General features: G+C 38.2%; 1 protein-coding gene across 3 annotated transcripts; it reads right to left on the bottom strand.

Moving 5' to 3' along the window:
- Positions 1-4,628: 4,628 nt before the first annotated feature.
- Positions 4,629-23,369, bottom strand: LOC141613697 (uncharacterized). Of its 3 annotated transcripts, none has more exons than XM_074432452.1 (7): positions 23,137-23,369; positions 21,119-22,187; positions 12,233-13,138; positions 9,409-10,730; positions 8,517-8,954; positions 7,222-8,426; positions 4,629-4,879 (listed from the first exon to the last, which is right to left on the bottom strand). In XM_074432452.1, the coding sequence occupies exons 2-7, from the start codon at positions 22,137-22,139 to the stop codon at positions 4,735-4,737; spliced, it is 5,037 nt and encodes a 1,678-aa protein (XP_074288553.1). In that variant the 5' UTR covers positions 22,140-22,187; positions 23,137-23,369; the 3' UTR covers positions 4,629-4,734. The 3 variants fall into 3 exon arrangements, with proteins under 3 accessions (XP_074288553.1, XP_074288543.1, XP_074288546.1); XM_074432442.1 differs by having other exon boundaries at positions 21,119-22,396; positions 23,137-23,327; XM_074432445.1 differs by having other exon boundaries at positions 21,119-22,776; positions 22,813-23,302.
- Between the last annotated feature and the right edge of the window lie 1,217 nt (positions 23,370-24,586).

The raw sequence follows: 24,586 nt of genomic DNA, 5'->3' as shown, positions 1-24,586 counted from the left end.
AAGAAAGGAATTTGGATAGAACAATAAAGAAGGAGGAACCTTCAATCTTCTTACAACCAAATTTCTATCACTAATTAATTAAAAAACTTGTCTAATTAAGGAATGATTAACAAAGTAATTAACAAAGTTGAAACTTGGAAAGGGAAATAATTTCAGATCTGGGAGAGTGTGTACAAATGGTTAAGGGAGGGGGTATATATAGTTTCCACCAAGATTAGGGTAGGATTTGTAAATGGGCTTGAAACGCGTGTTTGCACTCCCGGCCGGTCAACCGGCTGCCGGGCCTTTGACCGGCTGGGAGGTTCCTGGAAGTTGAATTAATTTCTTGATATCATCAGGTATGCACGGCCGGGCAACCGGCTGCCGGTCACTGACCGGCTGGGGAGTACATTGACTTGATGCTTGACTTTGGGCTCTATGGGAACTCCCAGCCGGCTGGCCGGCTGCCGGTCCTTTGACCGGCTGGGAAGTTCCTGTAACTTCCTTAATGTTTCAACTCATTTGTTCTCCCAGCCGGCTGGCCGGCTGCCGGGCCACCGGCTGGGAATCCTCTTTACTTGATTTTGGCATGAATTCTATACATTTGGTGTTCCCAGCCGGCTGACCGGCTGCCGGCCTACCGGCTGGGAATACTCCTCAGCATCATTTCCTTCTTCTTCCATGCATAGCTAAGTCAACCCGTCTTCCTTACTTCATTTCACCCGTTCCCGCCTCAATTTCTGCAAGGAGGCCAAATAGTCATAGTAAAGGGAATCGGGACACAAAATGCGAGAAAGGACGATCAAAACCGACTCAAATGGAGTCGGTAGGCATGAAAATAGAGGGGAAAAGGCGTAAAAGGATCCTATATCAACGGAGTCCATATTCCCATGCCCAGTGACTGGCTTAAGTACAATGGGGCCAAGATTTTGAAATGAGGGCGCCTACTCACCTAAAATCTAGCATCAGCTGGGGCTCCCATTATACATACACCAGGTTCATTTTATTAGACTCACTACGTTCATTATTTTCATTGGTTACAGGTTCCAAAATCGTCGCTCTGATACCACTTTGTAACACCCCCATATTCAGAGGAGCCTTAACCAGGCCTTCCTTAACACATAAGGGCGCTACCATCTCGGCTGGCCGAGGTAAGTAATCATCAAAAGTCGACAAAAGAACATTTATAGTTATATTACAAGCGTTACAACCAACTTAACCAAAATAAAGGTACAACTCATTGGCTACACTCTAATAATATCAATCTCGTGAAGACTCATCCTTGTCCGGACTCCAGCTATCAACAACATCAACACCTGCTAAGACAGACTGCTCACCATAAGGGATCACGGCAGACACATAAGACAACAAGACAACCACACAAGGTCAGTACTGAGATAAGACATGACAATATCATCAACACCTATCAACACAACACAACACAATCAGGCACACACACATGCACACCCACTCCAATCAATCTCCGTCACCGACTGTCCACTGGACCAACCCTGCCAGTGGGGGACCGCAGCCGTACCCACCAAATCCCCGCTCATCATACCGAGCGATAACCCTGTCCCATTAATGTGCACATCCCCTACCGTGGTGGGTTCCACGGAGGGCGAAACTAGGGCGTGAAGCCACTCCCGCAAGTGACTCCACTCAGCCGAGAACGCATCTCGAGAACCAGAGACAACCAATCACAGACAGCTGCAATACAATGACAACCAACCAACCGCATTCACCAACCGACTATCGCATATACACTGCTACACAAGCACAACTACAATACAACAACCATGACACAACAACCGATACACTAGACCATCAACAGAAACTGAGTAGGCGAACCTACCTTTAAGCAACTGCAACTTTTTCATGCCAATCATACGAAATATCCAGCAATCAAGCAACACCTATATCCATAACACAATCATCTATCACTAACAAGCAAACCCTAACTGCCAAGACAAGGATACGGATGATGATGACGACATACCTACAAGGAGAAACCTGGCAAAAGACTGTTACCCGACTCAAGCTATACTCTCCTAAGGCACAAGAATCTTCAAAGGCTTCCATGGAGGTTTTATGGTGAAGGGAAAGGAAAGAGGCGACTTAAGGACTGAAGAAATGAGGCGGAAATGATTTGCGGATTTAACAAAACGCGAATAAAAACCCTCGCTGAAAACCCGTTACTCGATCGAGTGTCCCACATACTCGATCGAGTGTCCCCTACTCGATCGAGTATCTAGGCTACTCGATCGAGTAGCCTCTACTCTATCGAGTACCACGCATAACTCACAACCCAAGGTAACTTGGCACGCACTTCTAAGGACTATTACCGCTCCCAAGGTCAGTCAACGCTGGTTAGACCGGTCTCTAAAAGGGCGGGTATTACATTTATCGCGAATAATCGGTGTATCTCGAGTATTTGGTACTGCTTGGTTTTATTTTCCCGATTACGAAATGTCGTCGACGTTTTATAACGAATCGTCGACGTTTTTCATGAAAAAGACGAATTTACCCCTTACATCTCTCTCCTTCACTCATATTCTCTCTTTCACTGTTACCATTCAACCGCCACTTCACCTCCACTGTAAGTACTTCCCCACCACCAGCCACCGCCTCAACTGCCAAAGGAGACCGAAGTTACACCAACGATAGCCCAGTGGTAAAAAGACGACCAAACTCGGAGTCAACTCTTCGTCGCAACGGAGTTGACTCATCAAATCAACCTCTAAATCCACCAACTCGTCTCCTAGTAGGGCCCACAACCGACAACTCACCATTACCATTACCACCATTATCATCATCTTTATCGCATCATCCGCCATATCCATACTTGTATACCGCCATAGCCGACATTCTTCACCTTCTTCACCATAGTAGTAAATTCGTTAAAATGGACGTTAATTACTCCCTCCATACCACACCAATGGTAACATGGACCCACTTTTTGTGAGAAGAAAAGTGGGTCCATGTTACCATTGGTGTGGTATGGAGGGAGTACATGTAGACGATCAATGTAAAGAATTTTTCAATCTTCATGTTGAATTGTTGAAATTCTACATTTTATTAAATTGGTGAATTTGATTATGTTTTTTGAGTGTTGGAGGAAAAGTCTGGGTATATTCGTTTTCTTTTGTGTTTAGTTGTGTAGGACGTTGACTATCAATGTTTGTGGTGGGGTTAGACGTTGATTATCAACGTTAGGCTGGGTTGGACATTGTTTATCAACGTTTGGCATGAGGTTGGACGTTGATTCTCAACGTCATGCACCATTCCTAACGTTGAAATTCAACGTTCCTTGCCACCATTAATGTTGAGTTTCAACGTTGGTACCATACCCATCGTGATTTTCTGCTTCGTCCTCCATTAATGCCGGAATATTCGATACACTCTATGCAATGTCGAAAGTAAAAAAAAATACAAATTAATAGATTATTACTCCCTCTGTACCAGACCAATGGTTACACTTGCCTAATATGGTCGTACCACACCAATTGTAACATACTATAAATGGGCTGTTTTTTTTTGCAACAATATCCTTATATTCTCCTTATATTTACACAATGACCACTTGTGGCCCACTCACCAACTCAATAATTTAATCCCTTATATTCACTTTACTTTCCATCTTTGCCCCTATTTTTACCCTATTTTCTTAAATATCCCATTTTTTACCACGTTACCATTGGTGTGGTATGGAGGGAGTAGTTAGTTAATTTATCGAGGATTCGTCATTCGCCATTGATTTCGATGGTTCCTCGTTTGCCATTGTATTCGATTAAGAAAATGTGGTATTTTTTTTTAATTTGTTCTTTGGGAGATAGAGTAGAGAGAGTGTAAGGGCAGTCTTGGTCTTTTTTCTAAAAAACGTCGACGATTCGTTACAAAACGTCGACGACCTTATATGACATACAATTGGAAGAAGTATTCATTGCTTGAGTTTGACAACTTGAACGAGTTTTTGCGGCGTAAAGCAAGACCAAGGTTTTAGAAGAAGACATACTTGGTCACCCGGTGTTATGGAGCATTTCCTATTTAAGCACGGACAATCATTGCCAATGCTAACAAAATACATTATAAAGCTAAAATTCCGATCCCAATAAACAACTTCGTGCATATGATATACTATAGCCCAACCACCTTAACAGACCGAAACCAACCAAATTTTCCCCGTGTAGGTACCCTTATGGCTTGATCGGGACACACAAACAAAACTTTCTCACTGTATTCTAGCCGCCTAGCAGGATTCTGATGGTGAGATTTGCTCAAAGTACTCCTGATTTGATCAAATGCAGTTCCCAAACACAAACTTCTATAGAGACCAAACAAATTTTTACAAATTTTTCCCAAACTATACTCCTCTTTTCTCCAACGACAAGTAGATTTCATGCTTCTTATAAGGAGATGTACCAGTATTTTCTGCGAAATGTTTGTTATCACTGAAGCATTGTTGACCATTACCACCCGTCGAAACTGATCAGTGCTACCCATTGGAACTGTAATCATCGTATTTTACCTTATGGTATTGACATAAGCAAAATGCTGATAGGAATATTGTCTTGATATTGTAAAATTAATTGAACAGAAAAAGAGTATGTCATACTTATGAATCCCCTTCAGTTATTATAGAGTATATTCTTGCTTGAATATTATGAGTCCAGTCCTGAATTTATTCACTGTCGTCACAATGTTCTTCCTATTTTCCTTGCTTTCTTTACCCCCTCGACGATGAATCTCCTTCAGTCATTTCATGCTTTGTTCTTCTTGGGATTTGTCCTTGCCTTGCTCTTCTTGCGATTTGTCCTTGCCTTGCTCTTCAGTGCGTAGCTCCTCCAGCTCTTTATCTCCATCAGTGTATTCTTCTTCTTCTTCTTCTTCTTCTTCTTCTCTGTTTGAGACACGAGACAAATGAACATGCACATTAACTTCATATTTATGTGAAAACAAAATTTCTAAGAATTGTCATAACAATTAATTTAATTAAGTACTCGTATTAAGTTTTAAACAATTTATGGACTATAATCCATGTGATGAGTAGTTAAACTCAAGATGATGACATGACCATATACGCTCAGGACCGTGACACAGTGCCAAGAGTAAGGCTAACATAGTAACATTACCCCAAGACCAAAGTTGTTTGCATTGACCTTTGCGTCCGCCTTAACATCAAACATGGGATTAAAGTAATAGAATTTTAGTTGGGTCGTCTTTGAAATATATCCTAAGACTCAACTTGATACAAATGTGACTAAAAATGTGAGTTCTACCTATTGTAACTAGACATAAAGTGTAAGAATATAAGTTCGGAATTGAGTCTTAAAAATAAAAGAGATAAACATTGACTAATTTGAAAGAAACATAATAATATCTGAAACTAGGTAGTATCCCGCGCTTCGCGCGGCCTGTTTTAAAATTTTATTATTATAATTGAAGAAAAATAATATAATTCATATATAACCTTTAATATTTTTACTTATAAATAAAAATAAATTAATTTTTTTCTCAAATTTTATTTTTTTAGGTTTAAGTTCAGTGTTTTAAAATAAAATACATATAATTTTAATTAAAAATAATACTAAGTTATAGTTAATTACGCATGATCAACGTTTTACAAAAAAAAAATTGTAACTGATCAAATTATCACATTAATTAAAATAAAATTTATTCGAATACTGCAACAATCAACATTAAGGTATCAAATTATATCATTTCACGATACGTTATGTTCCAAATCAGTTAAAAGATTTACTCAAAATGATGTGAATATAATTTTATGCAATTTTTAATTTTGTATGTATAACGTTTGATATTTATGTATCAAACATATATGGCCCAAACTAAACTTATTCAAATGTTTTGGTTGTGTCTTACATGTGTTATGTGTCAAACATATCTATCAGAAATTTACACCTTTTGTTTTTTTTTAACAACTATATATAACGATGTTTAAGAGTTTACCGTAAATAAAATAGGTTGAATTTTCTCAAATATTATTTTTATAAGATAACGTATAAAATATTTAAATAAAAGTAATATCTAGTTAGTCATAACTAATGTTTTGTTCTTGATATATACATATTTAACTAAAGATATTAAAGAAAAATGTAATGTGTATTTTACTTTTTCATTTTGTCTATATAATACGGTTTTTCCTACATGATACTCTTGTACTTATTCGAATTCTATGTGATACCCCTCGCTTTTCAAAAATACTTGTGGTACCCCTAAACACGATAAAAACATCTTAAAATACCCAAAATGCTCTAATCTGCCTCTTTAGAATGTTTAATTTATACATTTTTTATTGATTTTTGTAGCAATAATTTGGCATGCTGTCATTAACATAAACATCGTCTACTCAATTGTAAACATATTTTCTTTACAAAATATAACATATTAAAACGTGATTTTTAGAAGATTGGGTATTTTTAGAACATTTTACTACATTTAGGGATACCACTTATATTTTCAAAAATATAGGGGTATCACGTAGAATGCGAAGAAACACGGGGTATCACGTAGAAAAGCCATATATAATATTATATTACTTAATAATCATTACTTTTATTTTAATTATTCAAACTCATTCGTAATCACTGTGTACATACATACTCGTTATCACAGTATTTAAACCTCTCAAAATTGTATATGTATTCATTTTGTCGCAATATAATTTTTTCGTTCCCACACTATAAAAACTTATATCTTAGTAGTTTTTTTTTTTTAAGTTTTTTTTTTAATATATACAATGACTCTTTAAAATATATTTTTCTTAATAAAATTAATGGTCTAAGTTTTATAACTTTCTCAAAATGTTTTTTTACGTAAATGTAAAACATTGTAAGATGCTCACTTTAATCATCTCAACATATCAAATTATGTTAATAAATATAATGAAAAGTATACTCGATTGAAAGCATTTTTCGCAATGAACGTTTTTATTTACAATTTACAATTTTTATCAAAATATTTTTTTTAATAAATTTAGAATCAAATCAACATAATTATTTAATATAATTTTATAATAAAATTTATTAAATTATAATTAATATTTACTGAGATTTATGCTGCATTTATTATGTTTATATTTAATGTTCAGCAGTAATTAATACTCGTATTTAATGATGGGTTGACACGTGTCGCATCCACAGCGTTTCAACCCAGTTTTATATATATATATAAGATATAAGATTTGGTTTTTAGACAAGTAATAATAATAATAAGATATACCTTTCGGAATAGCTGGGCAGGTTCGCCAACATAGATTGCAGCTCCTCATTTGCAGACTTTGAATAGTCCTGATCTTGAACTTTCAATTCACATAGTTTGGGAGCTTCCATTCCTCCTGATGAGAAGGATTTCATACGTTGGCAGCATGTAATAGAAACACTCTCCAAGGACGGCAATTTCACAATATCATTATTATTTGGATCTCCGCGTATAAACCACTTCATTTTGTGGCACCAATCTAGAGCCACATGATGCAGTTTAGGCGCAATTAAAGGCTGGGGGGTGAATGACAATAGACTTGCACACTTACTAATCTCCACCGTCTCTAAAAATGACAGTTCTCGAACTACATTCCTTTTTTCAGACAGAAAACACTGCATATTACCACAACCTTCTAGTTGCACTTGTTTTAGTTTTGGAGCCATAAAGGATCCTGACCAAAATGATTGTATATTAGCACATCTCTTCATTTCAATACTCTCAAGTGATGGAAATTGTATTCCAGTGTTTGGTTTGGAGGCAAACTTGGTGATATCCAAACGCTCTAACTTTAGGATCTTAAGGCTAGAAAAACTATAAACGCTTTCTTCGCCATCACCCACTAGCTCATCCATGATTATTACTTCCATGCTATCACAGTAGTCAATATTGAGATTTTCGAGGAGTTGGAGTTGTTCTTTACCCTTAATGAATAGATCAGCTGAAAATACATATTTCCAACTTAATCCAGCAATAGAGAGGGTGTGAATATTTTTGAGTAAATGCAAGGAGAAAATCTTCAGTTCTGGCATTTTTTTTAATGTCATTTCTATTAGACTTTCACATAATATTTGAGTATCACCGTCTTCGGTTTCAAACAATTGTTCCAATGACTCACAATTACCAACAGAAAGGTTTTTTAAGCCTGGAAGTTGTGAATATGTACATAAGGCCTCCTCACCTACTGCCGAAACCGAGAATAGGGATTTGATATAGTTGAATTTATTGACATTCAAGTGGGACAACTTATGAGTCACCGAATGAGGAATGGACACCAACCCAATGACCCCACCAAGTGTTAATATTTGCAAGTTTGGAACAGGGTTAAATGAGATACTACCGCTTTCACTTTCTCCTTGCACAACTGATGATGACCAATTCCATAGCTTCAAAACTTGGTTTGACCCTTCATGTACGTTCAATTCCTCTAGGTATGGAAATACAATCTGCACATTAATAAGAAATAATTTTTTAGTTAACCAGATGAGAGTTTAGATCTAACATGCCATTTCATATATCAGTAATGAGAATACTACCTTATCAGAGAATAGGGTGGTTGAGTTTTCTAACCCGTCAAAATTAGTGAATTTATCGTTGCATGCCAAATGCAGTGATTTCAGATTAGGGAACTTAAGATTATAACTTCCTCTATAGAACCTTTCCATTTTACAACAATTTAACAAGGACAGACGTTTCAATTTGGGAAAATTAATCACTTTTTCAAGAATTTCCTCCCCTTCTATCTCTTTGCTTATGACTTCTTGTAAACTGTCACAGTTAAATATCTGCAGTTCTTCAAGTTGGATAAGTGCAGCAAACATAGATGGAGAACCTAAGCTCTGCAACCCGGAACAAAAATAAAGATGTAGAACCTTCAAAACTTGAAAGCTGGAAACGTAATTTGTTCTACTCCAGAGTGTCTGAATTGCATAATTACCCCACAATTTGAAATTCTCAAGAGATGGATATTTGCTCTGTGGTACGCATTAAAAAGTGACATGTTAGATCTTACATAATGATCTAATAAGCAATGAATCTACAGTTAAAAGCAAATTTAGTTTTGGTGATGAATTTACATTTGTATTTTGTAGTAATAAAATCCTTAGGAATCTTCTTCATTGTTACAAACGGAGTATCAGTTAAATTATACGGTAAAAATAAAACTACAGCTAGGGTTGTAAATACTGATTTTCAAAGATCTGAAAGAACTTATGCCCAACTTTCTAAGAATTAAATTTTGTAAAATGACTTAAGAGAATATTGTAAATTTTATAAATTTTGTAAAATGACTTCAGAGAATATTGCATTTTAGAGCTATTTGTTGGATTTAACCTTTTGTTTTCCATTAATTTATTTTTTTTGGTTTATGCCATTGCTAGTTGCTAACTTGCTACAAAATAATTTGCATATTAAATTCCTCTGACTTACTTCTGCATTGAAGAGAGCAAACTCCTCATTTCCTGACTGCCCCATCACGCTGGATAGTCTAGAGGCCCAGCTTAGGTCAAGTGATTTCAAACAAGGAAACATATCAACTTTTGTCTCGTCTATTGCTGTTTTTGCATCCTTGTAAGCAATGAATTTCAATGATCGACAGGATTCAACAGAAACCTCATTCAACTGAAGCAAACCGGAAGTCAAACACAACCCACGTTCCAAGGTGGGCAACTCAGTTAAATTGAGTCGACGGAGATTAGAGAATATTCCTGCTGGAACTTTCCCATCACATATCATCTCTAAGTTGTTCATACATTCTAGCTCCAAAATCTCCAGATTTGCAAATACCATTGACTCATTTTGTTCATTTGAGCTGATTAGAGATTTCATATCACAAATTTGAACTTTCAAATACTTCAAGTCCTTAAAACCGTCCTCGTCCAACTCAGGGACAGCATTCTTGGTGAGCCTAAGACAATCTCTTAGTACCAAACACTCGGTTTTTTTTAGCAACGCTCTTAACCCACTGTTTGGACTTGGAACTATATCAATCAGCTCCATAACATTACGGAACACAGGTAATTCTTCGTGACTTCCGTCAGGATTGCGAACACGTATTTTGAACTTCCCCAGTTGCTCCATCAGCTGGCCATTATTCACGGTCAACAATTGTTCAGTTTTAGATACCTCCATTTCAAGAACATTAAGGTGAGACAACCTGTCTAGTTCACTTCCACTTGCCTGGCAAGACCCATCTTCATCGTTAACTTCGATATTTGTAGATGCCCAACCGTCAAAACCATTGAGCATGTAAAGACCTTCTAAATGAGATAAACGGGATAATATATTAGCCGGGATCCTTTTCATACCCTTGCACCCTTCTATATCCAACAACCGAAGATTGCACAATTCCCCAATTTCAATGGCTAATTCTTCCAACGTTGATCCGCGCAAGCTAAGAACAAGAAGGCTCACCAACTTACCAATCAATTTAATGTCTTTCAACATACAGTTGTGCAAATGCAATGTTTGTAGACGCTCCAATTCCCCCACTGATTCTGGTAATCCCATATTAAAGTTTACATTTGATAGACTTACAACCTTTAAATTCTTCATTCCTTCGAAGAAATCAGAAGGTAGAGTTGTTAGGGATACGTCGCCTTTTAATAACAAAATTTCAAGCAGAGGAGCTTTTACTCCAGACAGTTGAGAAAAATCATGACCAGACATCAATGATATGGCTCTGAATTTCTTAAACGTCTCCTTACACATCCATCGAGGGATACTTTCAACTAAGGTCATGCGCTCTTTGCCTGCCAAATGGTAACAAAAGAGTATGCACAGCCAATCAAATATATGATAGCCTCAATAATACATGGTCTAAAGCAATGGCGAATCTAAGATTTACAAAATGGGGGTGTTTAGTAAAATTTATAACATAAAAAAAAACGCTAAAATATAATTACTCGATTAAGCTCGTCCCTAATATTTTGGGGGCCCTATGCGACATTTAAAAGATAGGCCCCCATCAACAAAGACTTGTATTAATATATTAATGCTTGATAAATACTAAAACAATTTGATAATGGACATCGCTAGTAAGGCTCACCGAAATACGAAATACTTATTTAGTTGTGGGGGCTTGATCCAAGATTGCTTCTACCACTAAGCCACTAAGATTTGCTGAAATATTGGCACATAAATAAATATATATTTGTTTTTTTTCCAAGATTAATGGGGTGAGGGTTCACCCCCTTTAAATCCGCCCGTGGTCTAAAGTAGAGTTGACACCCACCCGACTCTCGAGTGATCTGATCCAAACTCGAGCAACCCTGATCTGAAAGGACCCAAAAATGTTACAACCCCAGGCCGGCTCGACCCGCCCCGATTGTGACCCGCAACCCGACCTAAACCGATTAAGGTCAGCCCGGAACCAAGCCCGAGATAACCCGTATACATGTTTTGACCCGACAACTGACCCGACCCAAAAGATAACCTAAGATAACCTGAAATTTGTCCAAAAGCAAACGCAAGATTGACCCGATTCGGAAGATAACCCTACTTTAACTCGAATTATAACCCCGGAATAAACGAAAAGTCAAGGTGATAAAGACTAAAATAAACCAACATTATGAACAACTTTGATAAAGTATTTAAAACTAATTAATCTTATAACTTTACTAAATAATGACCATAACTCAACTGATAAAATAATCGGAAAAGATAGACAGTATAATAAATTGATGAGCCCCGCCAAGTAAAACCCGAACCCGATTACACCCCGACAAATTATCCTACCCGTATCCTACCCAATAATGACCCGACTCATAAATGAGCCAGACAATGACCCGACCCAACCAAAACTCGACCCAACAGATCTATCTAACATACCTAAGGTCTATACCTGAACCCGACAATTACCCGGACTCCAGCATACCTAAATAACCCGACTCATAAGCAATTCGAAACCGGCCCGGATGTAGTCGTGACCCGACATGGATATAATTGTTATACAAGATCTAACATAAAAGAGTAGTTTATCAAGAATCGCCCAAATAGAAATTTTACTAGGGATAACCTAACTAAATTAGTAAAATGTGCAAACCAAGTGGAAGGATTAGTCAGTGTTTTTTTCACTAGGGATAACCTATCTATCACATACTCCCCTAACCAAACTTGTCCGTGAAGATCCTTAGGAGAACGCCTAAAAACAAGGGAATGATTTGTACCTTTCGTTTTTGTAAATAAAAATGAAGTTTATTTTACTAGTCAGCGTTTTTTAGTACAAAAAGGTTAGTAGTCAATGTAACATTACCTTTGTCAATAAATGAGATAGCAGATGCACGAACAAGATCATGAATCTTGACTTCACCATTAGAATCACCTTTTAATAACAATGACGATGAAATAAGTTCGTTAGCCCACGCATTTGCCTGCTCCGTGGCTTCTGAAACACTATTGACACGTTGAAATAAATCTAACCCAATACCATATCTCATCAAGTCATCCACTGTTATAGCCAAATCGAGCGGAGATAAACAAGCAAGAAATAGAAAAATCATTTTTTCTTCTATATCAACAAGCTTGTAACTTGTTTCAAGAATTGAGTATGTCTCACGATACTCACTACTAATTTGACTCGAGATAGGCTTTTCGGATGTCTCAGCAAAATGAGACCACATTCGCAGATTTTTACCCTTTAAGGCACTCGCTGTCGTGGTAATTGCTAGAGGTAACCCACCACACTTCCTCAATAATCTATCTGCCACGTCTTTGAATTCTCCACTACCCACTTTCTTTTCAGCTTGTTTTTCAAAAAGTTTTAAGGCTTCTCTTTCGTTCAATAAACCCACCTCAAACATATTAGCTTCCTGGACATCCATAAGGCTACACACCCGTTTTTCCCTTGTTGTAATCAAGAGTTTACAACAGAAATCTTTAGTAGTTTTGTAAGGAATTCCCACTTCATCTAACTTAAGTTTCTTCCATACGTTGTCAAGGATTATCAGTATTTTCTTTTTCTCTGACTTCAGTTGATTATAAAGAATGCGCGCTCGTTCAGCTATAGTGAGCATATCTTCCAATGTCAAGCCAATTCCTCCAGCGATTTGATTCTGAATGCCTTTAATATTTGGAACTTCGGAAACCTCTACCACTACTCTTGTATCGAATAAATCAGTAGCTCTTTTGTAGGCAACTTCTTTTGCCAGAGTTGTTTTTCCTGCATCAGCCTAACTGAAGTTAATTTCCGAATGATATACCAAAGTTATATTTCTCATCCCATTTATTTGTTTACTTTTCTAGTCTTGAAAAATGGTATTTTAATTAAAAGTGAACATATGACTAAGTCGAGGGAGGAACCAATTCTGTGATTTTAATCTATACGAACTTAAAACCAATCGTTGGTTGGCGCAGTGGTAGCATGGGGCTGCGCTTGGTAGGGCGGTACTGCGATTGGGAGGGGTTTAAATACCGTAATCCTTGGACACGCCCCGAAATCCGGATTAGTCGGCCCAATGTGGTTCGGATTACCGGATGGTTTAGACCAAAAAAAAATCTATACGAACTTAAACCCACATTTAAACTCCACCTAGACGACATTGGACTCGTACACTTGTCGACTACAATATCCAAAAGTGCAAACATTATGGAACAACATCGGCGTATTATGGGTGGCTAGGACTGGCTACTTCTTCTAGCTATTACTTTAAAGCCTCAATTTTTTGAACTTTTTTTCTAAAATTTCCTATTACAAAAACAAACATTTTTTTTACCCTAAGACTCTGTTTGGCAGTTACTAGTTACTAGTTACTAGTTACTACCTGAAAAGGTAGCTGAAACCTGAAGATGTAACTAATAAGGTAGCTGAAAATTAGGAGCTGATAAGGTAACTGATTATATAAAAATGTGTTTGGCAAACTAGTTGAAAAGATAGCTGATTTTGATAAATTGACATAAAAGGATATGAAAATTATTTAATATTATAAAATCAAGGGGTACAAAATGAAAAATAAGTCATTTCAGGTACCTGATTTCTCAAATGCTACCTCAGGTAGCATTTCATTTCAGGTACCTTATTTGACCAAATAAGCTACTTGTCAAACACTTGCAAAAAAATCAGGTAGCTAAAACTTTGGTCAAATAAGCTACTTTGGTCAAATAAGCTAACGGAGCCTAACTGACTCCACTTTAACTTCTACACACTTTAATTAATTTATACAATGTAACCACCTTTATATATTTCATTTTTATACAATGTGATTGATGTTTATACAAAGGCTCCGTTTGGTTAGACATTTCATTTTTCTGGAAGTGGCAAATAGCTTATTTGTCCAAATAAGCTACCTGAAATGAAATGCTACCTAGAGTAGCATTGCATATTTCAGGTACCTGATTCTCGGTAATATTACCTTTTTACCCTTTCAATTTATAATATATTAAATAATTATTATATCCTTTCAAGTCATTTTACCAAAATAAGCTACATTTTCAGTTAGTTTGCCAAACCATTTTTTATATAATCAGTCACCTTATCAGTTTCTAATTTTCAGTTACCTTATCAGCTACCTTTTCAGGCTTCAGTTAGCTTTTGAGTTTTCAGATACCTTTTCAGGTTTCAGCTACCTTTTCAGTTCGTGTTTCGTTTTAACAGAGCCAAAGTGATTTGCAATTAAGCTCTAATTTAATAAATCAATACATAAACTTTTGGACAAAATATAATGAGTACATACATTACGAAATTAAAGTAGTATAAATTTTGTAAACAAAAAACATTACTTGAAAAAAAAAGCAGACATATAAAAAAACAAAAACAGTGATAATTTTAGTTGTAGACCATGCCTCTTAAACAATTTTAAAATAAATAAATTTAATGATGATTTTAAAATTAAAAAAAATGAACTTTTAAGACTTGCGGGCTTAAGTTTGCTTAGCGGAAATTAATGAGATCTTGTATTCAGGGCAAGCGAGAAGAGCTAATCAGCAATGTTGCTTTCGCCGAGAATAATTTCACGGACGCGGTTGCTGATTGTGGGTTAGAGAGATGTCCCTTTCGAAGAGAGTGTTTTTACTTTTGATAATGGGCAAGCGAGAAGTGGCAATGTCGTTTTGATAGAGTGATGGCAACGGAGGATTGGATGAATTTATATCCTTGTGCAAGGTGAAACACATGACACAAGAGTGGTCTAACCATTCTCGTGCTTGATGGGAGAACTGGCCATTGCGAGCGAGGGAAGAGGCCATTCGGATTTGAGCAATTGTGGGTTAGTGAGGAGGGCTGAGGGCCGTAAGGAGGTCATACGACGGGTTTGGGAGTGTGGGAATGGGATCTGGTTGTTACGACTCCAAAGGCTCGATGAAGGTGAGAGAACCGCCAAAGCTATTAAAGAGCGCAAAAATATTATAAAGGAGATTGCTCATCATATTCGTGGAAGAAGAGATCCTCTCGCGTCAACGCTCGAGAGCTTTGTGGCTAAAGAAGGGCGATAAGAATACAAAGTTTATTTTCCTCGGAAAGCTAGTCAACGAAAACAGAAGAACAATATCTCGAAACTTCTTGATAGGGATGATAGAATAAGGGAGGGTAATGAAGTTTTGGCGGGTGTGGCCAATGATTATTTTGCGGATCGGAGTTGTTTACTTCGTCGTAGCCACATGAGTTTGATGATATTTAAGTGAAGTGTTTTGGAGAAGCAACAAGATGCCATCTGCTTGAAGGAGGAGCACTCTTGATAAGGACAAAGGCGATGTTCAAGAGTGCGTTCCAATTATCGTGAAATTAAACTTATGGGTCATACGATGAAGTTATGGGAGCGGATAATCGAGCAAAGGCTTAGGAAATGTGTACACATCTCGGATAACCAATTTGGGGGATCGACTATGGATGCGATTTTTATCATGAGACGGTTGATGGAACGAACACCATCGGGACAAGAAGAAAGACCTACATATGGTTTTTATTGACTTGGAAAAGGCATATGGTAGGGTACCAAGAGAAGTACTTTGGTACTTTGGTGGGCTTTGGCGAGAAAGGGCGTGTCTCGAAAATATATTGACCTCATAAAGGACGTGTATGAGTTGGATAGTGGAAGTGTTCGCAATAATGTTGGGAGAACGGAGGAATTTCCCATTACCATTGGGGTGCATCAAGGTTCCGCACTTAGTCCTTTTCTCTTTGTTATAGTTATGGATGAGTTGACAAAGGGTATTCACGACGACATCCCTTGGTGTATGATGTTTGCGGCTGATATTGTGTTGATTGATGAGGCGAAAGAGGGGGTATGATGTTTGCGGCTGATATTGTGTTGATTGATGAGACGAAAGAGGGGGTTGAGAGAAAGTTGGAACTGTGGAGGCATACTTTGGAGACTCGTGGGTTTAGGCTAAGCAGGAGTAAGACCGAGTACTTCAGGTGTCAGTTCAGTAACGTGGTGAACGTAGCGGGGTCGATTGGTCGGGGCAGAAAGAAATCTGGGGTCTATTATTCAAAAAGATGGGGAGTTAGACGGAGATGTGGTTCACAGAATTAAAGAAGGATGGTTGAAATGGAAAAGTGCTACAGGGTTTTTATGCGATAAAGATATTCCCGAAGGATTAAAGGGAAAATTTTATCGCACGACGATTAGGCCTGGCTTACTACTTTACGTCTCCGAGTGTTCGGCCGTGAAACATTGTCACATTCAAAAGATGAGTGTGGCGGAGATGCGTATGTTAAGGTGGATGTGCAGCCATACAAGGAAAGATCGATTAAGGAATGAGGCCATTAGGGATAAGGTGAAAGTGGCGCCAATAGAGGACAAGATGATGGAAAACCGACTAAGATGATTTGGCCATGTGAGAAGGAGAGCTATGGACGCACCAGTTAGGAAGTTAGGAGGGAAATTTCACGGAGAGGGCACAATGGACGGTAATGATACATGTGGATTTTTAGTAGTTGACGTTATTTGATATAGTTAATGTTTTTTATCTAATTTTTAAAATTTATTTGTTCCTTTCAGATTTATTACACCTTTTTACCAACAACTTTCTTATATATTAATACTTGGTTCACTTTTAAGTTTTATTTCGATTTTCAGAATCGTTTTAATCTTTACTCTCCATTCAAATTCTAAGTTTCTATAAAAGAAATCCGGACTTTGATTTTAAAACCTATAAGTTTATTTGGCTTTCGTATTAGGTTTCAATCCCCTTTTGTTTTTCACTTTTTCTTTTCTTTTTTTTCGCATTTTTGAGGTGTGCGTTCATTCATGTACGGTTCTAAAGGATGATTCATGTCAGTCGACCCCAAATCATTTTGGGATTAAGGCTCTGATGTTGATGTTGTTGTATTGTCGGGCCTATGGTGACTAATTCGGTTTTACATATTTTGGGGAGTGCGGCACCCGCATATTATAAAGATAACTCTTGATAATATGTCAATTTTTTAGTGACATTGTTTCGGAGAACCAGTTGCCTTTACTCGTGTTAGACATATTTTATGGATAACATCTTGGTGGCTTTTGAAAATTTTCACTATATGAAAATTTTGAATACACGACCGGGCTAAAGCTTATGACGGCATGGAGTGGGATTTTTTTTGCAGAGAGTCTTGATCAGAATGGGATTTGCCTGAGCTTGGATTGATAAAATCATGTTATGCGTCAGGTTTCTTTCATTTTCCTTTTCGGTTCCCATTAATGGTCGTCCTTCAATCCCGTTTGTTCCATACCGAGGGATTAGGCAAGGCAATCCGTTGTCTCCGTATCTATTTATTGTTTATTCGTTGTGTTGAGGTGTTGTCAAGAGAATGATGAGGAGGTTGTCGATGGAACCGGGTTCTATTCATGGTGTGCGGGTAGCTGTGCAAGCAAGCTTCGTGCATTACTCACCTTTTGTTTGCTGGTGATAGCGTGTTTCTCATTAAATTGCTGAGGCGGTGCATATTAGAGGGATATTTCAACAATATGAGGTTGCATCGGGGCAGGATAAGACTACCGCTTCTTTTTAGCTGGGGTACCAGAATTGGAACGAGGGAGGCTATTGCGGAGGTCCTTGGAGAGGGAGGCTATTGCGGAGGTCCTTGGAGTTCGGGTGGTTGAGGAGAAAGATAAGTATTTCGGATTACCAAGTACGGTGGTTCATTCTAAGAAAGTTATTTCTAAGGTGATTCGGGATAGAATTAGCAAGAAATTGCAAGGTTGGCGGGGTATGCTACTCTCAAAAGCCGGTAAGGAGGTTCTGATAAAGGTCGTTGCCTAATCCATCCCTACTTACGTGATGAGTGTGTTTAAGCTTGCAGTTAATTTTTGCGATATCATGTAGTCCCTTGTATCGAGCTTTTGGTGGGTTTTAGTGAGAGAGTGGAAAAAGAACCATCCCCTCGTGGGTCTCTTGGGTGAAGCTATGTGAACCAAAAAGAAAGGGCGGCCTCGGCCTCGGCCTCGAACTTCATGATTATGTGAGCTTCAACAAAGCAACAAAGCGGATTATTGGATAAACAAGCATGGCGGTTGACCACTAATATTGAGAGCCTTATGTCAATGGTTTTGAAGGGGAAATATTTCCCGGATAAGCCGTTTCTGGAAGCGGATCTTGGGACCAACCCGAGTTACACCGGGAGAGGAATATGGGAGGCTAGAGATGTTTTGAAGATGGGGATTCGACGAAGAGTAGGCGATGGGGTGAGCACACAGATCTGGTTGGACTCATGGATACCGGAGATGTACCTTATTTTTACCTTTCGAGCAGGAGAGAATCATGGACATACGATTAAGCGTGACCAGGAGAGAATCATGGACATACGATTAAGCGTGACCAAACCGGTTGACATTTGGTGCTGGGACCGGAGAGGGATGGCGTCTATACGGTAAAGTCAGCTTATCGTCTTTTGAGCATGGCAAATGAAAATGTAGCAGGTCAGTCCAATGATAAAGATGAACAATGAAGATGAACAAAGGCTTTGGAATGAGGTATGGAAGCTCCATGTATTACCTCGCATATTTTGTCTTGATGCTCTTGCTACAAGAAGGGAACATTGCTGCTAGAATCCGTCGTAATGCGAAGAATGTATGTGTGGCAGATGCACGGAGGAGCCTGATTGTGGGTGGGTGGAGTGGGTTTGGAAAGGGATGGGGCTCGAGATAAAGGACGGTGGGTTTGAGCGGGTGAGGAAGTGGGTGGAGCATGTGTGGAAGGAGTGGGTGAGGATCATCGCATGGTATTTCTAACGAGTTGTTAGGCGACATGGGAGGCGCGTAATAAATGGGTGTTCGAAGGGTAGCAAGTGTGGCCGGATGTGGTGATTAAAAGAGTGGTAGATCTTATGAGTGAGATGAGGGAGGAAATGATGGAAGGGGGGAAAGGGCTGTTGTTGGCAGGGGAGATGCGGAAGAAGAGGGATATGGAGGATGGGTGAGGGAAGGAATGGTGAAAAATCAACGTGGATGCGGGAGTTGGGACAAGTGTTGGGGCTGTACATGCTGAAGCGGAGGCAGTAGGAGTTCGAGAAGACAAACGAAGAGGAGTTAAGCGTGTGGTGGTAGAAGGCAATAACTTCAACATTATCAAAGCAGAAGCGTAAACAAGGACGTAGTAGTATTTTTCTTATTTACGATGAAATTTTGGATACTAGTAGTACGTTGGTTTGACGATGATGCTGTTTTTCTTTCTTCGTCGGAACTTTAATAGTGTTGCCCATGAGCTTGCGCATATTACTCCTTGGTCGGTTGGATGTCGACGATGGGAGAGTAGCGCTCCTCAAATTGCTAGTGGACCGTATTGCTTTTGATCAATGGTTAATGAAGTAAAACTCTTTCGAGTTGGATTCAAAACAAAAAAAAAAAGCCCACACAAAAACATTTAACATTTACAGTAATATATCCTAAAAATCCAAAATACAAACTACGGTTCTTGATTGATTTTTTTACGATCACTTAATTATCCATTTGGTCTTGTGTCTTTCATCATCCTCTTTTCTAATCTATCCAACCAAGATAACCCAAAATTCTTTTCCAAGGCTAATTCTTCTCAATATGAGACACGATTGTAAGCATGAAATAAGACACAGTAATATTGAATGTTAGATTACAAATATAAGACATGAGTGTAAACATGGTATGACATATAATAATTTATTATATTTGTTTATTATATGTCATACCATGTTTACACTCATGTCTTGAGTCTTATATTTGTAATTAACATTCAATAGTACTCTGTCTTATTTCATGCTTACAATCGTGTCCGTGTCAACCCAATTACTTAAATGGGTCACAGTGTCTTGACCCCAACCCGCTAACTTTGTGTCGGGTTTGTGTCGGGTTTTCGGGTCGTGTCAATAATTGCCGCCTCAAAATATAAACATATAAACGGATAAGAAAGTCTTAGCGATTAAAAGTGCAATAGGTCTTGGTATAGACGGGTGGGGCGAACAGACGGGTAAAGACCTCTAATAAAATGGGTAGGGGGGACAAGGTGGGGCACCCCACATGTGCTTCCCACTTTATGGCAAATGGGTATTTTGTGAGGGAAAATGGTATCCGTCTATACGTATAGACGGATAGTGTCCGTCTATAATGAGAATTTGTGTTAAAAGTGATGGAGGATAACTTCATTCAAAAAATGAAAATTTTCTAAACAATTAACATCTTTTTTGCATTTGTCCATTCAAGTTAACATCATATTATAATTATAAAATCTATAAGATTGATTTTATATATTAGCTTCTGTATTATTTTGTATACCCCGTGCATCTTTGCACGGGTTTTAATGTAGTTTGGAGAAAAAATTTCATCCACCATTCCTTGCCCCCCTCCCCCCCCCCCCCCTCCTTTCCTTTTCCTTCTCTATTTAATCCTCCTTTCCCTTTCCCTTCCCGTCATTCCTGATATCCAAAACCGTCTACTATGACATTCATTAGCGAAAAGAAAAATTCAAAATGTATTTGAAATCCCAAGGTCTATCAAGGGAATATGGGTATAAGACCAACGACTTTGTAGCGTATCTTCTATTTCCCCTTGATTTTACAAAAAACTGACCAACCCAGACAGAACCCGATCAGCTTTTTAAGGGCTATGAAATGTAAATTTAACTTGTAGCACCAGACGATTCAAACCAAAATATACCTAGCCCATTAGCATACCCATAAATATAAAAAAAATCAGCATAAAATGCATATTTAAGCAAATAAAATAAATTTTAAAAAGAAAATCACAATAAAACTTACCGCAACCGCCCATGCCATATACACCAATAATGTTAACTTGATCATCTTTTAAATCTATCAATATTTTCCGCAGAATTGCTTCTCTGGACTCGAAGCCCTCCATGAAGTCACCGAGAATATTTTCGAGTTCATCTGGTCTTTTATGTCTCGTTAAAGGACCCGAACCAAGGGGACACCCATCAATCATAGGCTTTATAGCCTCAACCATAATTTCAGCTAATACACTCATATCATGACGATGACGATAACCTTTGAGTCGAACGACACAACAGCCACGGTACCTGTGTGAATTGCCATTTTCTTTAACCTCCTCAGACCCCGAACGCTTGCTCAAAGCATCCATGACTTCCAACCCTAGCATTGCACCTTCTGGCAATCCCTTCTTGAAGTTCTCGTCATCCAGAAAAGTCATCAAGCTCCCCATACGTCTACGCCAACCTCCAACTTTCTCATTGATGATACTTTCATTAACTAGTTGGACATCCTTGTCATGTTTAAGGAGTGGTAATTCCTCTTCATTATGATCATTAAGCTCAACCTCGTTTAGAATGAAATCCTCTGCTTTACGCAACATCTCATCCATCTCGTCCCCGTCTCTCCTGAGCTTCTCTAGATCATCATCGGTTAACAGCTTAACCACAGCAACCGTCGTGTCATCCTTTTTTATGAACTCCTTAAATTCTTCAGCAATATCCTTCAAAACATTGCTAGCTATCTTGGCGACTTTCGTGTAATCAGCATCCTCCTCAACATCAACTTCTCCACTAACAACCTGTGGACTGCACTTCTTCTTCACCACATGGACAAAAATGTCAAAAATCTCTCTATCCTCTTCCCATAACTTCCTCAAAAGAGGACGTTCTATCATCTTCACCACAATTTCAGCCACCCTTTCTTCTTTCATAACCCTTTCTTCTTTCATAAGCTTCTTCATTTGTTCCCCCTCAATCAACTCCATTAAACTCTTCCGCCAAGTGGCAGTCACTCTTGTCATCTTCCGCGGATTAGCCATTTCTTCCATCACTTTTGTATCAAGGTCCAGCTTCTTCGCGCACAAAATGTTAAGCTCCTTTATCAGAGCAGTCATGTTATCATCATAACTCCCGATAAACTTGAGATACTCTTGGATTCTCTTGACAACCAATGTATCAAAATAACCCACCCCAGCTTTGACACCGCCTAATATCGGGTCAGACATTGTTCCTCACCACAACACACACACTATTTGTTTGTTTTTTTATTTGAATTAACAAGAGAAAGGATTGTGTTTTACGGCCTCTAAAACAGAATGAAGAAATAAAGAATCAGAGGAGTAAAACAGAACACCATTTTGTTAATATTAAAGTATCAAGTGGCTGGAAATTTATAAAATATGAACCAGATTAAGTCTACTTTATATTATGATACACAACAGCTGGTTCTCGTGCTTGGTTGTAGTTGGAGACATCAGACATGTGCATTGTGAAATTCAACGAGACCAACAGTTAAATAATTATACAAGTTGTTGCCATCAAAGAACAGTTAAATAATTATACAAGACGGCATCTATATTGGCTGGTTCCAAGTCGTCGCTTGTTTATACTTTATATATCGGAGAAGCAAAAAACTTGCTCAGTTGTCTACTACTTGTACTCCCTCCATCACGGTCACTTGTTTACCTACCCCATTTTAAGACATTTCAGTCAATTGTTTACCTTTCTATTTGGAAATGGTTTTGATGAACAATTTGATCCTCCACCCTCATCCACTTGTCATCAAATAATTGATCATTTTCTCTTTACTTGTCTTTTGCCAAAACCGAAGGTAAATAAATAACCGGGATGGAGGGAGTACTATTCTTTTTCCTAATCAAATTGATCTATCATGACAGGCTCAGAGTACATTATTATGAAGATGTGAGGAGCATTATTAGCATTGTTTGACTTTACCAATTCAATAATAACAAGTGCATGTAAATAATGGAGGTAAGAATGGACACAAATAAGAAGGAAATGTGTAATTAAAAGAAGTTGAGTTACCTAAAAGCGATCATACTTAACTCCGCCATAGTCATCGTCTTTGATTGAGAGTAATTAATTGCAAAACCAGCGTGAATATTGCAGCAATTTGAAGATTGAAATTCAAAAATTGGGGATAGATTTTTGAAGAAGCCATTGCAAAATCTTTGATGGAAGTTGTAGGAGTAAGTTCTGGAAGATGAAATGTAATTGACATAGGGTTACTCATATACCGGATTTATTAAATGATGACTAGTCTAGACAAATACTCCGCTTGCCTGGAATCCATGGAATTATTAAGGGGGTAAGTTTTATTGGGCGATAATTACTGGGGAAATTAATTAGTGGGGTAATGAGTTCGTTGATGATATGTTTGGCATAAGAGTAATGATTACTGAGTAGATCTTTTACTCCCTTAATCATTACCCAGGGGGGAGGGTGGGTAATGTATTACCCCTTCACAAGGGTAATAATTCTAGAAGGTGAATAATTACCCGCATACCAAACATGAGAAATACACCTCACATATTACTCCCCTATTCATTCCCCTCCTATTACCCTCAATCCAAGCAAGCCCTAAATGTTGTTTCGTTATTGTCTTATGATTATCATGCCTCGGGTAACCGAGATGGTAGTATCCTTATACCTGAGCGGTCCTGGTAAGGCACTTGGAGTATGGGGGTGTTACAACTGGTATCAGAGCGACGATCCTGAAACCTGTAACCAATGAATCTAATGAACCTAGGGAGTCTAATTAAAATGAACCCGGGGTAAAGGTTGTAGGAGCTAATGCAAAGGCTTGGGAGACGTCCTGAAGTCGCGAACTTGCCCTACAATTTTGAACCGGTCACATGGGGGGTGTATGTCGAGGTCGTATGCGTTGTTTGTCAGCTTGTGTGTGGATGTGATGAAGTATGTGTAATTGTTGGATGTTGGGAGTAGAAAGTTGAGAATGTGAAAGAAAGATTGATGAGATATATAGAACTGTTGTTGGAATGAGAAGCATGATGCATGTTTACTATGTGGCGTTTAATAACATGATAGAGTTATTTCGTTGATCGTATGAAGAGTTGTGTAGCATGATATGCTTAGTTATGATATAATGTTGGGATTTATAAAGTTGTTTATAATGTTGGAATATGATATAACATGCGGGTAGCGTTTTTGAGTTAGCATGACTCGATCGAGTGGGACTGACTTGATCGGGTGGGTATTTGACGATTTTGAATCCAGAATCATGTTTTTGGGCACTCGATCGAGTACCTCGGGCACTCGATCGAGTACACTACTACAGATACAGCCTATAACAACGGGTAAAAACCGTTGTAAAATAAAAAAGCGGACGTTGTTAAAGCGGCCGTTGTAGAAGGTATTTACAACGGTTTGCTTATTTAGTGAAACCGTTGTCTAAAGTATTCACCACGGTTAAAAGCCGTTGTTGTTGGGTGTTCTCCGTTGTGGAAAGTGTTTC

This window comes from Silene latifolia, chromosome 1 (genome assembly GCF_048544455.1).
Source record: "Silene latifolia isolate original U9 population chromosome 1, ASM4854445v1, whole genome shotgun sequence".
Lineage (NCBI taxonomy): Eukaryota > Viridiplantae > Streptophyta > Magnoliopsida > Caryophyllales > Caryophyllaceae > Silene > Silene latifolia.
The sequence above is the reverse complement of the archived record's forward strand: the minus strand, read 5'-3'. Positions and strand labels throughout refer to the sequence as shown.

Excerpts from the sequence above, each read along its gene's own strand:
- LOC141613697 (XM_074432442.1), bottom strand. The coding sequence starts at position 22,316 with ATGTCTGACCCGATATTAGGCGGTGTCAAAGCTGGGGTGGGTTATTTT. Across the intron at positions 8,955-9,408 it reads TTGCTCTCTTCAATGCAGAA|AGCAAATATCCATCTCTTGA; the intron begins GTAAGTCAGAGG and ends TGCGTACCACAG. Across the intron at positions 8,427-8,516 it reads CCACCCTATTCTCTGATAAG|ATTGTATTTCCATACCTAGA; the intron begins GTAGTATTCTCA and ends ATTAATGTGCAG.